Source organism: Mytilus trossulus, chromosome 8, assembly GCF_036588685.1.
Source record: "Mytilus trossulus isolate FHL-02 chromosome 8, PNRI_Mtr1.1.1.hap1, whole genome shotgun sequence".
In the NCBI taxonomy this organism is placed as follows: Eukaryota; Metazoa; Mollusca; class Bivalvia; order Mytilida; family Mytilidae; genus Mytilus; species Mytilus trossulus.
The window spans coordinates 20,156,006-20,172,993 of record NC_086380.1 but is presented as its reverse complement, the minus strand read 5'-3'; the positions used below and the strand labels follow the sequence as shown (position 1 = coordinate 20,172,993).

General features: G+C 31.0%; 1 protein-coding gene across 4 annotated transcripts in view; it reads right to left on the bottom strand.

The window, feature by feature from the left end:
* Window positions 1-16,988, bottom strand: part of LOC134680689 (myosin heavy chain, clone 203-like) — a 35,224-nt gene that overhangs the window by 10,673 nt on the left and 7,563 nt on the right. For 2 of the 4 annotated variants that reach the window (XM_063539842.1, XM_063539839.1), the window contains exons 7-14: window positions 15,067-15,225; window positions 13,438-13,539; window positions 12,590-12,772; window positions 5,246-5,377; window positions 4,640-4,857; window positions 3,321-3,381; window positions 2,786-2,821; window positions 518-622 (exon numbers count right to left, since the gene is read on the bottom strand). In XM_063539842.1, coding sequence (XP_063395912.1) covers window positions 518-622; window positions 2,786-2,821; window positions 3,321-3,381; window positions 4,640-4,857; window positions 5,246-5,377; window positions 12,590-12,772; window positions 13,438-13,539; window positions 15,067-15,225 — 996 coding nt within the window. The remainder of the gene's footprint in view (window positions 1-517; window positions 623-2,785; window positions 2,822-3,320; window positions 3,382-4,639; window positions 4,858-5,245; window positions 5,378-12,589; window positions 12,773-13,437; window positions 13,540-15,066; window positions 15,226-16,988) is intronic. The other 2 variants (XM_063539840.1, XM_063539841.1) reach the window with 2 other exon arrangements.

Here is a 16,988-nt window from a genome sequence, read left to right as displayed (position 1 = left end):
ATAACAAACAGCTTTGTAAAATTGCAAACCAGCAGCTATTAGAAACCTTTTCCCATTTGTTAAATGATTGACACACTGAGCATATATTGCTGCATAAATAAAAGAAAGCATGCTTGTAATTTGTAATAATATGTGAAAAATATTACAATTACCAAATATTGCAGATACTTTGTGCCTATTTTTTCTGCTTGTATGCCTAACAAAAATTGATGGCAACAGGTCTTCATTTTAACTCTTTTTGCTCCTGTAATTTTGATTCAATGTGTGCTAGAGGAGTCACTTACTCAAGGCCAGAAAATGTAGACATTTTATTTCTTCTTGATATCATTGAGATGTGCATATAAATTTTCCACTTGTTACAAAAACTACATATGTCATTTATTTTGAAAATGTTGTCAAGTCTTAGTTTGTAGCCTTATTTCTTTTCCAGTAAAAAATTATTCATCATACATTTAAAACTGGCTAAAAACATATATATATATATATATTTGTTAGATGATATATGAAGTGTTAGTACCTTTTCCCGCTGTGATTGAATTAACACATTCTTTTGATGTTCCATTTCTTGTTTCAGTTCGTTGACATGGTTACGTAGTTCTTGATTACACGCTCGTAAGTTAGCCTACAGTTAAAAACATGCACTGCAATCATGCATATATTAACTATACATAATATAATAGGAAAATTAATTTAAATCCATGAAAATTTGTACTTTCTTATAGCAAGGAAAAAGCTTTACCATTAAGCAGAGATTTCTGCTCTAACCTCAGCAAGAGGGAATATTGAACTTGCAGTGAGATGTAAGCTTTTACGTTGTACTCCATGATGAAGACCTCACAGAAAGAGAAGTGCATTCATTGGCTTTGAATTATGTCAAGAGAATTTCAAAATTTTGTGTCTGGAATAAATACAACATACCGATATTCAATTTTGTAAAGTAAAATCTTGAAATTCATGTCCCCTCTTGTTTCATATTTCAGACACCATCATTATCAATAATAATAATAAAAAAAAGAACAATATTTCTTTCAAAGAAATGGCAGCAATTCAAGATAAAGCATTAGTATTGTTTCATGGCTTTTATGATTTGTGTTATAAATCAGACATTCACACTAAATATTGCAGCAATACAAACATATAACATAAAACAGTAACAACTCTAAATATCAAGTCACATGATAAATGATATGAAAATTGAATAGCAGCACTGTATAACAATAAAAGACATTAAAATTCTTATGATAACTCATGAAGAGAACACATCTTCAACAGTTGTATATGAGGTATTATTTACTAATTTAGTACAATTGTTAATTATATATCATTATAGTAATAAGTGAAACTGCGAGCTACTGCTGACTGATGATACCCCCGCTGCAAGTGGCTAATATTAATAGTGTAAAAATATGCAAGTGTTCAGTAAACAGGAAGTTGTCGAGTGATCAATCTGAAAACGCATCACATGGTATAGCTGACTTATATAAATCCTGAAACCAAAATTCAGAAATCCTTGTATTGTAGTTCCTGAGAAAAATGTGACGAAAATTTTCAACTTGGCTATCATGTGTAAAATCATACAAGTGTTCGGTAAACAGGAAGTTGTCCAGTGATCAATCTGAAAACACATCACACGGTATAGCTGACTTAGATAAACCCTGAAACCAAATTTCAGAAATCCTTGTATTGTAGTTCCTGAGAAAAATGCGACGAAAAATATTCATGGGACGGACGCACTGACAAAAGGACAGACAGAGGTAAAACAGTATACCCCCCCTTTTTTAAAGCGGGGGTATAATTATACTGTATTTGAGTCTACTATTTGCATGTGCAGTACTAAGATTTTTTATTTGTTTTAATTAACATTACTGTTATAGTACATGTACATACAAAATATGAACTTATACTTCATATTGAACAAAACATTTATAGATTCCTAAATTAATTACAAGATGAACAAGGTTAATAATATCAGAAAAATAATTGTTACTGGATAAGTTCTCTAAAGAAAGCATGCAGTTAATTGATTTTATGAGCAAGATAAAACATCAGGAACAAGTCTTTGGATCTCAGTGGCTGAGTGGTCTAAGTAGTGGGAACTACTGTATCACAAGCCAGTCAGCACTAAGGTTTTGAATTAGAATCAGGTGAACACAACTTCAATCTTATTTGACTGTCAGTTTTCCTTAACTGACCATCACAAAGCCATTTTTGTAAATGTGAACCTTGTCGTGTATTTATACATTATGTGACAATTAGGTCTTTATTTGTAAATTAAACAAATGTAACAGAAATTTATCAAAGCCCTAATTTTAACTCATAAATAATGACTATGTGGTATGGGCTTTGATCATTGTTGAAGGTCATACGGTGATCTTTAGTTATTAATATTTGTGTCATTTTGGTCTCTTCTGGAGAGTTATCTCATTGGCAATCATACCACATCTTCTTTTTATATTCATCATATCAAAAGATTTGAATATAACTCAAAAAAGCTTCAAAGTTGCTCATTAATGTGGTTGCTCATTTGGTTTCTAATTTTGAGATTCAAGGGGCCTCATTTTTTTTAATAGTGGATACTGTTTCATTGGACATGCAAAACAAAACTACTTCACTCTCATGGAACATTAATTTGCAGACTAAAAAAACAATTTAAGCAAAGGAAAAAAAATGCATTAAAAAAGCTAACAGGCATTTTAAAGTAAAGAAATTTTATAAAGAGTTTGTCAGGAGAAAGAAGGGAATGATATGGAATATATGGATATATTTATTCTATACAAAAACAAACCTCTGAATTTCTATCCTCAAATCTACGGCTACCCATCTAACAATGAAAATACTATGGTAAGGGGAGACTACTTTTATTCCTTGACCTATACTTCTACATTTGTATTTATTCATATACATTTACATGGGTAGAAATTAAAGCAGATAGTGCATAGTTTTTTCCAAAGCATAATGAAAGTATGAGTCATGCACAAAGAATATTCAACAGGCAAATAAAATGGTATAAATGTCTGTAAACTATGAATCCAGTATATCATTATAAAACAAAAATTACTTAATCCATTCAAACTTCTTCCATGATTTTATTAAATTCATACAAAGCATCAAACATGTGAAATTTGTCAGTAATATTAAAACAAAACATGCAATAGAGTGCAACTTGTTCATGCTTATTTTCAAATAAAGATCTAGAAATACTAGAAAGGACATTAAAAAACCTGTAGTAATTATTTAACACACGATGTGCTCCTAGTATATATATTCTGGATTAAATATTTATAGATAAAGTACAGGTTACAAATCTAACCAAACCTTACCAGGGCTGCTGTAGTTGGTGTTCGTATTCTGCCGGGAGAGTTATAACCATTCTCTCGAAAACTGAAATATGTTTTACTTCAATAAGATTAATCAGATAAAAAAAAAATCACTCCTCACTCAGATTTAATACACATTTCTATTCTAGACCTATTTTTCAGAAATGCATTCTCTACTTATCCTTTCATAACAATAATTTGAAAGCTTCTAAATGAAAAAAATAATTATTACAACACCAGAAAGACTAATTCAGTGGTTGTCGTTTGTTGCTGTATAACATATTATACTTGTTTTAGTCCATTATTTTGTACATAAATTAGGCCTATATATTTCTCATTTAAGTTGTTTTACATTGTCAGTTCAGGCTTCTAGAACTGACTATTTGGTATGGGCATTGCTCATTGTTGAAGGCCATACAGTAACCTATATTTGTTCATCTTGGTTTCATTTGGTCTATTGTGGAGAGTTGTCTAATTGGCAATCATAACACATCTTCTACTTTTATATATCTGCGTACTACTATGTTATAGTATTAAAGTAAGTCTCCCAGCGCTATAAGCAATTTCCACATGGTATAGACATTGTCTATCAGTGACGATCATTTGTCCACATATTTGTTTTTATGGTGGTGTTAGTTTGCTGTCTTGCTGATGTATACTGCACATCTATCATTTAAGGAATGACTGTAATATTTTTTCTGTCTATGAATAAATAACATAAAAAATGTGGTGCACACTGAATAATGTGCGTAGCGGGTTATTTAACAGTGTGCACCACATTTTTTATGTTATTTCGAATAGACAGAAAAAATATTATTCATTTTTTACAATTTAATTCTGAATACTATTTTAAACCATAGAAAACCATGAAAAAATGTTGATGACGTCACGGTCTCGTGACTAAATTATGTCTATGGGCTTGTTTCATCCAAAATTAAATTATTTACACATATATGCAATTGCTAACTGAATGCAGACCAAATAACTTTGTATTTTCTAATGTTTTAAAGTAGCAGTTTTATACCAAGCAATTTGTGTGCAACCTTCGAAGTTACTTGTGCTGAATAAACTTGAACAATGTTTTCATTTAATAATGTTTAAGACTGTTTATATGTGCATTTTGTAGAGACTAAGTCCTTGTATTTTTTGTTGGTTAATTGCTTACATGGCTAGACACACTAAGTCATTTGTTTGATGAAAGGTTATTAAATAATCCATGCATTTAAATTACATTTCTACAGTAATCATTCTCAATTAATTATCTATACCGATCTGTTTACGTCCAAGGTGACAGCCAAACTACCTTATAAATATAAACTTACTCTGTCATATTAACTTTGCGAGGACTGATTCCTAAAACATGTGAATTTTTCCGACACTCTTCATTAATTTCATTAATTATAGTTCTTTCCACTCTTTCCGACCCTTGATTGTCTTTAGCTAATTTTAACACTTCTGCCCTTTCTCCACGTAATTGTTTTATTTCTTCTTCTTGCATTCTTATTGTATCTTGTAGCTTGTCTATTTCTTGTTGGAAATCCTGAAGTGAGAACTATAATTTTCAACGATATATCCCATGAGCCCCCACCCTGTTAGAGTTATCTCCCTTTTTCCCAGTTATATCAGTCTAGCATGCAGTTAGCTTTATTATGATTAAGTTGTTCTAAATATCATGCAGATTGCTTATTAAAAATGAAATTTTGGACAGGAAAATTGGTCATCATACTCATTTATAGGATAGAAGGGAAAAAAAACCAACAGAATAAAAGCATGGGATTTTCTAAGGAAACATTCAAAATTATAAATTCTGTAGGTTGTTTACATATTCAACAAAAACAAATTTATTCATAGGGGAATTAAACACCTAAATCAGACCAATTGGAGCCAGGAGGCCATAATTCTTAATTTTCCCTACAGATATAACTTACTTCTTTCATTTTGGATTTAACTTTTTCCATATCGACCTGCATGTCCTGTTTTATAGATTCCTTAGCTCTGGCAACCGCTAACATACGGTCATGAACAGATTGGCGATTTTGTAGACGCTGAGTTTCCAATTCCTGAAAGTATAGTTATATATTTAAAATTTAGTGCAAAAATAACCATGAGAAAACACTCACTGAAAGCCTTATCTTTTATTTAGCAAGATATCTGCTTTTCTGTGTTTTAACACCACTTTGAAGCACCCCTTTTGGGCTTTTTCCAGGAATATGAGAAATCTTCTAATTCAGGTTTATACCAGTTACATGTAGCACATAAAATACAGAAGATTTAATGAAGATGCAAAGGCAGATTTAGGGAGCCATAAGGCCCAGTCCCCCTCCCTTATAGGGAACATATTGGTTGATTATTTAGGGATTCACTTAAACATGGCTGGAGTGGGCCCTTTTTATAGCAGTCAGTGAGACACCTCCTTATGAATATTTCTGGACCCAAACTGAGATACAGGGACTACTAAAAGCCATTATTCTACCAATACTGTTTTACTTTCTGAATTAATTTTTGATACAGCATTCCACTCATAAGACCTGTGTACTTTATAGATCTATGAATCAGAGAAAACATGTGAATACCTGTACAAAATACCTTTCAAAAGGTGTTTAAATTTAATCTATAAATCATTGATAATATTTCATTTTATCAAAGTAAAAGGAACTGTTGTTTAGATTTTAAACACTGGATGTTATCATTAAATTAATTTGTTATCTGAAAGCCTAATAAAATGATAGCCGTCCGTAACTATTAATCAAACAGAAGTGTTTTATTGTGCACTTAGGTGTGAGCTTTTAAATTATATTAAATTCTCACCTCTTCTTACCAAATTTTGAATTTTAAATAAATGATTTCGATGTGCTAAAATTTTACCTTAATGATCATTTTAATGGCACTTAACATTTTGATTCTAAGTATGAAGTTTCACTTAACATAAAAGAAATTACTTTTAATTTATCCATGTCTTAGACCTGCTATAAATAGACAAAATTAAAACCCTGACAAGAATCACTAGCCTTGCCAACACATTTAGTTTTGACTATGTCTCCTTTATAAAAACTAAATAAAAAAATTCCCTACTATCATGTAAGAGTTCAATATTGAATCTGCTGATGCATCAAATGTTATAAAATATTTCTCCAATCTAGACTGATCAATATTCCTATTCTAAACATGAGGCTTGCTGAACATTTTAAATATTAGAAATCTATGTCAAAAGTGGAGAAATATAGTATTGCACAAATGTGGTGGTGGAAATCAAATTTCTCTAATGATTTTCAGACATACTTGACATCTCTCTTTTTCAAATGATTTGCAAAATTCTGTGTTCTTTTTTTACATGACATATATACACCAATGGTTGATTTATTTCGTGCTTTCCAAAACTACTTAAGATTATTGATTTTTCTGATTTTTTTTGTGTTTTAACGACACTTTTAATGACTGTTTTGGGGCTATTGCGAGCAACAGTTTTTATTGGTGGAGGAAGCTGGAGAGCCCAGAGAAAACCACCATCCATCAAGAGGAAAACTAACATTCCTCGATAATTAGGGTTTAAACTAACAACCTCAGTGGTACAGTAGTAACTACTTAATAAGTTAATAGAACACTCATGATCAGTCACCAAGGCAAATTCAGAGGAAAGCAAGAAAACTTGAAACCATAATTCGATTTGACCAATCATGAACTGGGATCAAATGGATCACATACTGATTATAAAATGAAAATCTACCAGTCTAGGAAAGTATAAATTGGCAGACTAGATTGATTAATAGACCACTTTCAAGTTCATCCGTCACTGGAAAAAACTCGTCAATTATGCGCGCCTTTATGACGTCATTAACCAGATAGAGGGGGTCGCCTGTATCCCTGCACTACTTACGTCCATCAAGCGTCTTAGTGATCCCCATTGTGCAGGATAAACTAGAAATAATGGTTGTTTTGTAGGTACTTAATGACAATTCCCTAATGACAGCAGTGCTAATTGTCAATTTTGAGAATTCAATTTGCCAAATAATTCATACAATATAAAATTAAGGTTTTCCAACCATGCGCTCAACATTGGAATCGAAGTGAAGATGCCCCTAAACGCACAAATGAAGTTAACTAAAACCAGAGTTTTTGACGGAAATGCATTGAACTCGAAAGTTGTCTATTGATTGGTGATAGCTTTATGCCACATCAGCACAAAAAGGTGATATCACGAAAGATCTGAATTTTATATATATAAAAATGTCACCACATATTTTGAGACTGTCATAAATTTTAAACTCTTGTCATAAAAAAATCATGTTTACCCAGGAATTTCTAGCACTGAGGTACATATTTAACAAGAACAAAAAATCAACATTAAAGTAAGACCTTAATACTTGATAAACAATAAACCTATCAAAAACCTGGTGTATATTTACATAAACTTATATTTTATTGTTTTTAATAAGTTATATCATAGCAACATTAGAATGTATATAGCTGTAAAATTATAATATTTTCTACCAAATATCTATCCGAAGTAAATAAACTTCAGAGTATTAACCAAAATATAATTACACACACACACACACACCCATCCACTTTACCTCAGCTTCATTGAAAGCAGGATTTTTTAACATTCTGATTGAATCAAGTGACCTCCATGATATAATAAAATCCCCTTGATCAAGTAAGGAATATCATAACATATTATTAATTCCTTTACACTCACCAATAATCCAGGTTTAATCCAAGTTTAAACAGATTAATTTCTAATCGTGTTATTTACAATGTTATCTTCAAAGTAAAATGTTCTGCTTCAAAAAACTTTTTAATAATAAACTTTGTTCTTTATGTTCTGATAAAAAGCAATATTTGCAGACAAAATCAAAGCTGTAATACTTTCAACTGACCATAGGTAAATAAAGATTTCTAATATAACAAAAGTGTTAGGGTTTAACATATTTTATACAGAATTCTCTCCATTAATTGTCTATGGTATATTAAAATGATTGGAAGGAACTTAACAGCAGTAGACCAATAACGAGAAATTCCAAATGCAAATCCTATCCTAGAGTATAAAGCGTTACTTAACTTTTCAATAGTCCTAGGCTGGGATTTTAGGAACCTAATTCTGGTTGCCTAGGGTCCATGGGGAAGCTCAGAAGCTCCTGGCATGGGTTTTAACAATTCAGCATCAAATTATGAAGTAGCCAGACTAATAAATAAATATTATTTAAGATTAGGTTCTGGTTCCTTTGAACGACACACATGCATGATACAAAACAAACAAAAACTGCAGAATAAAGTTCTTTCTTTCTAAATATTGAAGGCTTTGATATGGAATACACGATGAAAAGATTGAACTTTAACTAATGAATATGATAAATTGCCATATTTAATACAATATTTGCAGATTACTATTTATTTATTTTAAAAGGGAAGGGGGGAACACCCATTACGCCCTCACCTGTCCCTGTCCCTGACAGATAGGCAGTTTTAATTAAAAGTGCAAGTCACAGATAAAATATGGCTGAAGTACTATAATGAAATATATTTAAAAATCTTTAAAAAATCATTAGAATTCAGTCTTCAAGTTTTGTCACCGACCCACCAGCCAGGACTTGCAAAATACCAAAATCCAGCCTTGGGCCTGAGGCTTGATTAGTATATCTTGAACACTGAGAACTGCATGTCTGTTATCAGATCTACTCTTCTCATCAATTTTATATTCCCCTGTTATTAATAATTCAAATGTTCATTGTACATGTATATTAGCTCTAATGGCACAAATGATCAGTAACATTGAATTCCCATCCCATAGGCTTTGGTTGAGTGTCTTGAACTTTAACTATGCTTTTGTTATTTTTACCATTAAAATAAAAGACATAACTCATTAATGTCATCTGTGAAAATCAATGAATGATACTTGATACTCCATTCTTTTAAAAAAATATTTCTAAGCATGACATATCTGATGAGAACAAGATAATTTTACGAAAAATAACAAATTATTTTTTTATAAATTAATTCCTAATTTTTCTTTTCTCAAACCCTACCTTATAGCAATCAAAGAATCTCTGTTTAACATCTCTAAGCTGATCATAATCCAAATCCATGATGCTTTTAGCAAGGTTTCAAAACCAAATATCACTATAAACTGGCAGTGACAAATGCCAAATCAAACTAAACAGTTAAATGCTACAAACTGACAGGTCCTCAATAATGGTCCTTTATAATGTGAATTACTTTCTTATTTAAAAAACACATTAGTTAGATGAAAGTAACAATAGATTTTAACAATTCCACACAAAGCAAATTGCTTTTTCAATGGTACGCAAATTTGTCAAATAGAATTGTTATTTTCCGAAGTACATGTCATGGCATATTTAAGCAATTAGGTCCCGACACTTAAAACACATATAATTTCACTCGTTCAATAGAAATCAGCAATGTCTAATCAATTTCAAGTCATTAAAATATCCATGTGATCAATAAATTCTCCAGCGTCAGTCCCGTTGTTCTGACGAGTATAATATCAGAGGGTATAAATACCCGCCTTAGTATTTTGCTGTCCTATCCACTAAGCAAACATACTGTTTAATTGAAAGAAAATCTACCTAGCTTTCAGTCTTATCTAGCTCAGTTTATAAATGTCAAAAATTTACATAGGTCTTTAATAGTTAAACACTAAATAGATTTACTATACAAAGTCAGTACACCGTAATCCAATATTAAACAGATATCAGCACAAACAGTTAGCTTTTGTATTTATTGTAACTCTAACAATAAATACTTATATGAAAATCAATGATCCCGTACACACATTTGTATAAAAATAAACTAAAAATCGAATTTCATTGAAATTTGATCCAGTTTTACATGCATGAATAATAATTCTACCCTAGATCGGATAGAAAACGAAATTGGATTATAACACTCATATGTGCATTCTATTGTTTGCAGATAAAAAATTTAATAAGCTTTATTTAAAAGTATTATAAACAGGTCAGATTTCAACATATCTGATTTCATGGTGTAAACAAATTTCATGTCAGCATTTTCTTTTGAATGGTTCAAAATATGGAAATCAGGATTCCCACACGGCAGCAATAATAATCAGATTCACGTCGGCTTTGAATTTTTATTCATAAAAAGAAGATAACAGTATACATCTTTATAAAAATTAAATCACCAAAAGATTAATACCTACACAGAAATTTTATAAATATTATGCTTGGAAAAACAGTGAAAGTAAACTACTAATCATATGGTGCTCTATTATTTTATTAAAATTTCATCATTTGATTTAATCATTAGATGCAATTATTATTTGCCACCTTAAGTCTTCTTAGGATAATGGATACCAGATTTTGTGTATAACAATAAAAAGTTGTACAGAAATTAAGTAGAAATTAACACTTACAATGTAATTAGTTTTGTGCAATAAATTTTAAAACACTTCAATAAAACAATGGTCAATTTTCAAAGTTGTTCATAAAATATCAAGATACATATTACTTTTTATGAAAACATTTAAGAAATTAATTTGTCAAATTATTGAATTTTGTTGATTTTTTGTGTGTTTATTTTGAAATTTCACTTCTTTCGGAATTTAATAAAATTACACTTTTAAGTTCAACAAAGTAATCGATGTCTAAACTCTAACCACAGGCTGAACTTAAAAGTTGACAACATTGGAAAAATCTAGACTTGCTATGTGAGAAATCTAGACTTGCTATGTGAGAAATCTAGACTTGCTATGTCTTGTTTTCATGACATATATGTCACAGGTTCACCATAAAACACACTCAGTAGCCTGGTAATAGCATGTTTGCTACTTTACCCAGCCCTTGAACATACACATACACAAATGTTTTCTATATTTTTTTTAATGTCTTTAAACCCCTCATTTATGTTTAATAAAACAAATGCATTTCTCTTGTTATATAATTGTTTCTATATAAACGTAAACCTTTTAAGTAAGTAGGGATTATACTTATTGAATATTTAATACACGACACAATGCAGTAAATAGTTAAGACAATATTGACCATATCATCCTATGATAAAGACAAAATCAAATATCCTATGCCACAATATTTATCTCAAATAACTTTTCATTTATGAGGAAAAGGTGTTGAAAAATTTTGAAATGGTAAAGTTTGATGTAAAGATGCTTTGGTAATTTATCTAAATTCAAGTTTAAAAATAATTATAACGATTAATTTCAATGGATTCTTACTGGTATTCTTAATTTTTATATTTTTGCCAAACAGAACATATAATTAATACAATGTGAGGTGTTTTTGCTTCTCCAGTGCCGTAACTTGCAAAAAACTTTTCTTATAGTGGCTCATGGCTAAAATGCTCTATATCAATTTGTAGAAAACCCAATAATCTTTACTTATTTGGTCCATGCAATTGGACAAATAGTACCTGTACTGGTATTCTTAGTCAAGCCTTTCAAAATTATATTTAATAATTCTATTTATAAATAACAAGTTGAGTTACAAAAGATTGCTTGATTACTGTGTTTTTATGGTCAAATTCAGTACTATACAGCTATTTTATGGTGGTTGTGTTTATGGTCAAATTCAGCACTATACAGCTATTTTGTGGTGTTTGTGTTTATGGCCAAATTCAGCACTACACGGCTTTTTTTGCGGTGGTAGGTTATTATTCGTGGAGGATGATGGAGACGACCTTCATTGATAAACTGTTATCCTAGTCAATCAAGATTTGAGTTGAGCACTCATGCCTGTGTGGGATATGAACTCACAATCTCAGCGTTGAAAGACTAGTGATACAGTAATTCCACTAATTAGACCGCTCTTCTAATAAGAAAAACTGCGAGCTACTGCTCACTGATAATATCCCTGCCCAAATAGTTTGGTAAACAGATAGTTGTTGAGTGAAGAATCTGAAAACCCATCACACAGTTAAACTGACTTTTATAAACCTTGAATCCAAATTTCAGAAATCCTTGTAATGTAGTTACAGAAAAAAATGTGACAAAAATTATTAACTTGGCTATCATATGTAAAATGATACAAGTGTTGGGTAATAAACAGGAAGTTGTTGAGTGCTGAATCTGAAATCCCATCACATGGTATAGCTGACTTATATAAACTTTGAACCCAAATTTCAGAAATCCTTGTAGTATAGATCCTCAGAAAGATATGAAGAAAATATTCCTTAGACAGACAGATGGATGGATGGACAGACAGAGGTAAAACAGTATACCCCCCACTTTTTTAAAGCAGGGGTATAATAAGGCTACTAGTTATAAAAAGTGTATTACTTACAGTAGTAAGTTTTTCAATCTGTGCCAGCAATGTAGCCTTGACCTTCTTAGCCTCCTCCAATTCTTTAGATAATCCAGTAAAATTCACTTTAAATTCCTGTTGGAACTGTTCCTTCTCTTTATGTAATCGCCATTCAAAGTCAGCTTCTAATTTTAATTTCTCCTTCTTGATGAAATCGTCAATCTAAAAGTTTAATACATGCAATAAACTAGCAGTTATAACATGAAAGAATGTGAACAGCAAACATGATGACATATTTACTCTATGGGTTTTCCTTTTTTATAAAAGAATAAAAGAACAAGAATGTGTCCATAGTACCGAATGCCCCAGTCGCACGATCGTTTTCTATGTTCAGTGGACCGTGAAATTGGGGTCAATACTTTAATTTGGAATTAAAATTAGAAAGATCATATCATGGGGAACATTTGTACTAAGTTTCAAGTTGATTTGATTACAACTTCTTCAAAAACTAACCTTGACCAAAAACTGTAACCTGAAGCGAACGGGCATAAAAGAGTGTACTGACAACACAGATGCCATCCTCATAAACATGTAAGAGTGAATGTACTAATCAAACCTATTGTTTCTTTGTTTTCTTTAATTTAATGACATTCTTTTCCATTTGTAATCATTAGAGGTAGCTATGGGGTTTTCATTATTCTTATTGTTCAAAAACAAACAGTAACGGAGTAACTTGAGAACATGAGTTACCCAATATAAAATTGATCTGTGATTGGTAGTTATAAGGATTGTGAATATGTTTGAGAAAATTTAATTGTGGAAAAATAAAGTTCGAGAGTGGAAATAGCAAATTTATCAACTTTTTTCATTTAAAAGTACAATTGTACCTGTTTTTGTGAATCACTTTTGACTCTTGTTTCAACATCCCTTCGGTCCTCCTCTAATTTCTTCACTAAATCTATCATTCTGGATAACTCTCCTTCTTTATCCTATAACACAATATAACAGCTATACATGTCAAAACAGTTACCTACACAGATATCCAGCCTTATAAAATTAAGAATAGAAATGGGGAAAATGTCAAAGACACAACAACCCAACCAAAGAGCAGATAACAGTCAAAGGCCACCAACAGCGAGAAAATCCCAAACCTGGATGTGTGCATCAGCTGGCCCCTATACAACACTGTGTACTAGTTCAGTGATAATGGACATAAATAATTAAATGCCTTCTTTTAATTTCAGTACATACAGCCCTGTATGTTCCCTATCAAGACTGGTTGAGAAGCTTAAGTTAAGAGTAACAAAATCCTATACTAGATATGGAATCTCCTTGAGTTTTTTTTTTTAAATTTTCCTCTGTTCCTAAACCTTCATAAAAGTAGCCTATAGGATGTTCAAAGTTTTTATAGGAATAATTGGGTCCCAATTTTCCAAAATTTCATGGTTTCCCTTAACCAACCAATTTAATACCCATTGAAATATGTATTTTCATTTTGAGTTTACATTGACATAATCCACTTCGTCCCATGGGGGACATAGGGCGACTAGTTGAGTTTACATATGATCTTCATATTCCGGCAAAGTATAAATCCCCAAAACCAGCAATGTATTTATTAGCAGATTACTGTTCTATAAATGAATACTTTTATTACTGCACTGTCTGACAAACAGATATACTTCGGAAATAAACATTCAATGAGGATAATATATTCAACTATTGCAAACTGTATATTTAATTCAAAATTCCATTTTTGACTTCCTAAATACTTTACAAAACATAACATGATATGCTTGGTAAACTAATGTTAAAATCATCAGGAATATTGATGCATCTAACATGAACATATTGTTGATTAAATTTCAATTGATAAAGTTTTCTATAATTAATAAATTATTCATAAATTTGTTATGTAATCCCTATGGTTACACAACAAAAGATGGGATTTCAATTTTTTAAATAATTCAAGAGGCTTTTATTACTAAGTTGCAAATACAGAATAATTTTCATTTCAATTAAACTGCAGTATGTATTATTTCTAGTGAAACATGTGTAATATCAAATCATGTGTTAATTCTAAACCTGACTAAACAGAACTCTTTTGTCAAGAAACGCACTACAAATTTAAGCAATAAAATATAAGTGCAACAAATATTTTAACTAATCTAAATAGAGTGTTAAGTCCAAAAGGGTTGATTTAGACAAATTCCACTGAATAAAGGGAGATAATTTCAATCTGTAGCAATATTTCAAGGGAGACAATTTCAGCAGGAATCACAATTAAATTGATGCTATCAATTTATGCAAATGGATACACATATACATATAATTAAAATAGCTTCAAAAGATATTCAAGACACAACAATTTATAACTGAATTAGATGTAAAAGCAAAGTGTGATGAATGTCTAGGTCAAAATATATTTGAGTTACAACAGTGCAACTTTCCCATCAGAATGTGTATCCATTTAAATGATAGGTTGTTTACTATTCATGGTAAATATTTTTGCATCTTACTTTAATAGAATTAGATTGACTTTTGATATGATGATTAAATTTATCCTCTGCCCGTGCAAGTGCATCACGCTTATCCTTCTCCAGGGTGCTTCTCAAATCCTCTAAAGATTTCTGCTTTTCTAAAAACATATTCTCTCTCATTTGAACCATGGCAGAATCCTGTAGATGTAAATGTAATAGGTGATAATAAAACAATAAATTTATAGCTTGTCATCTTTTTGTGGAATTTTCTAAAGAGCATTTCCTTGATGGATATAATGCTTCCCAAAGACAACAACATCGTATATTACTGCAAGGAAATTTTAGATGATGTTCTACATGTTTGGCCACTTACTTGTTGGATATAGTATACCATTTACTTTACAGCTAATTTTCTAATGCATGTAGAATAAAACTTTGGTTAGTTTGCTTGCTTTGTTTGTATATTGTACAATCATTAGGATAACACCCAATTAAATTCAAATATGATATATACAGGTTAAACTATGCATATATAAATTGTTTAAAGATGTCAATCTTATTTACAAAGCTTGTATAAACTAGAGGCTCTAAAGAGCCTGTGTCGTTCACCTTGGTCTATGTGAATATTAAACGAAGGACGCAGATTGATTCATGACAAAATTGTGTTTTGGTGATGGTGATGTGTTTGTACATCTTAATTTACTGAACATTCTAGTTGCTTACAATTATCTCTATCTATAATTAACTTGGCCCAGTAGTTTCAGAGGAGAAGATTTTTGTAAAACATTACCAAGATTTACGAAAAATGTTTAAAAATTGACTATAAAGGACAATAACTCCTAAACGGGTCACCTGACCATTGTGGTCATGTTGACTTATTTGTAAATCTTACTTTGCTGAACATTATTGCTGTTTACAGTTTATCTCTATCTATAATAATATTCAAGATAATAACCAAAAACAGCAAAATTTCCTTAAAATTACTAATTCAGGGGCAGCAACCCAACAATGGGTTGTCCGATTCATCTGAAAATTTCAGGGCAGATAGATCTTTACCTGATGAACAATTTAACACCATGTCAGATTTACTCTAATAGCTTTGGTTTTAGAGTTATAAGCCAAAAACTGCATTTTACCCCTATGTTCTATTTTTAGCTGTGGCAGCCATCTTGGTTGGTTTGGCGGTTCACCGGACACAATTTTTAAACTAAATACCCCAATGATGATTGTGGCCAAGTTTGGTTTAATTTGGCCCAGCAGTTTCAGAGGAGAAGATTTTTGTAAAAGTTAACGACGCCGGACGACGACGGACGCCAAGTGATGAGAAAAGCTCACTTGAGCTAATAATTATACAAACAAAGCAAGCAAGCCAACCAAAGTTTTACTTTGCAAGCATTATGAAATCAGCTGTAATTCTCAGACTAATATATTTATCCTAAACCAGTAATATGTATTCAGCTGTATATTTTTAAAATAAGTTCTTTTGAAAGTTAAAAATAAAATCCAGACAGCTGCTATTATTTCCTTTTACACTCTTTACGATATCTGTTTAAAAAATAATATGAAAGAACTAAACATACACTAGCAGATAAAATATCTTAACTGGGTAGTATCAATAAGGTAGATAACTCTCCCTTCCCTTAAGCAGGTTAAGTTATGTTGATGTTTTTGAACCACATTTATATTTTAAATGCCTCACAGTATAACTGCTTGTATAAACAAAAGTAACTCTGGGTTGTGTATCAAAGTTCACATTTTATTCAGTATCTGATACATGCCAAATTTTTAGAAAAAAATTTGATGACATGGAGTTTTCATGGGGATAAATATAATTATAATTTTTTTCGGTAGTTTCAAGGATTTATCAATCCTAATAGTGCATCAAACAACCCCTTGCTTGCCCTAATATGGTAAAGCTACATATTAAACACAATAAGATTACAAGTTCAAACTATATAATT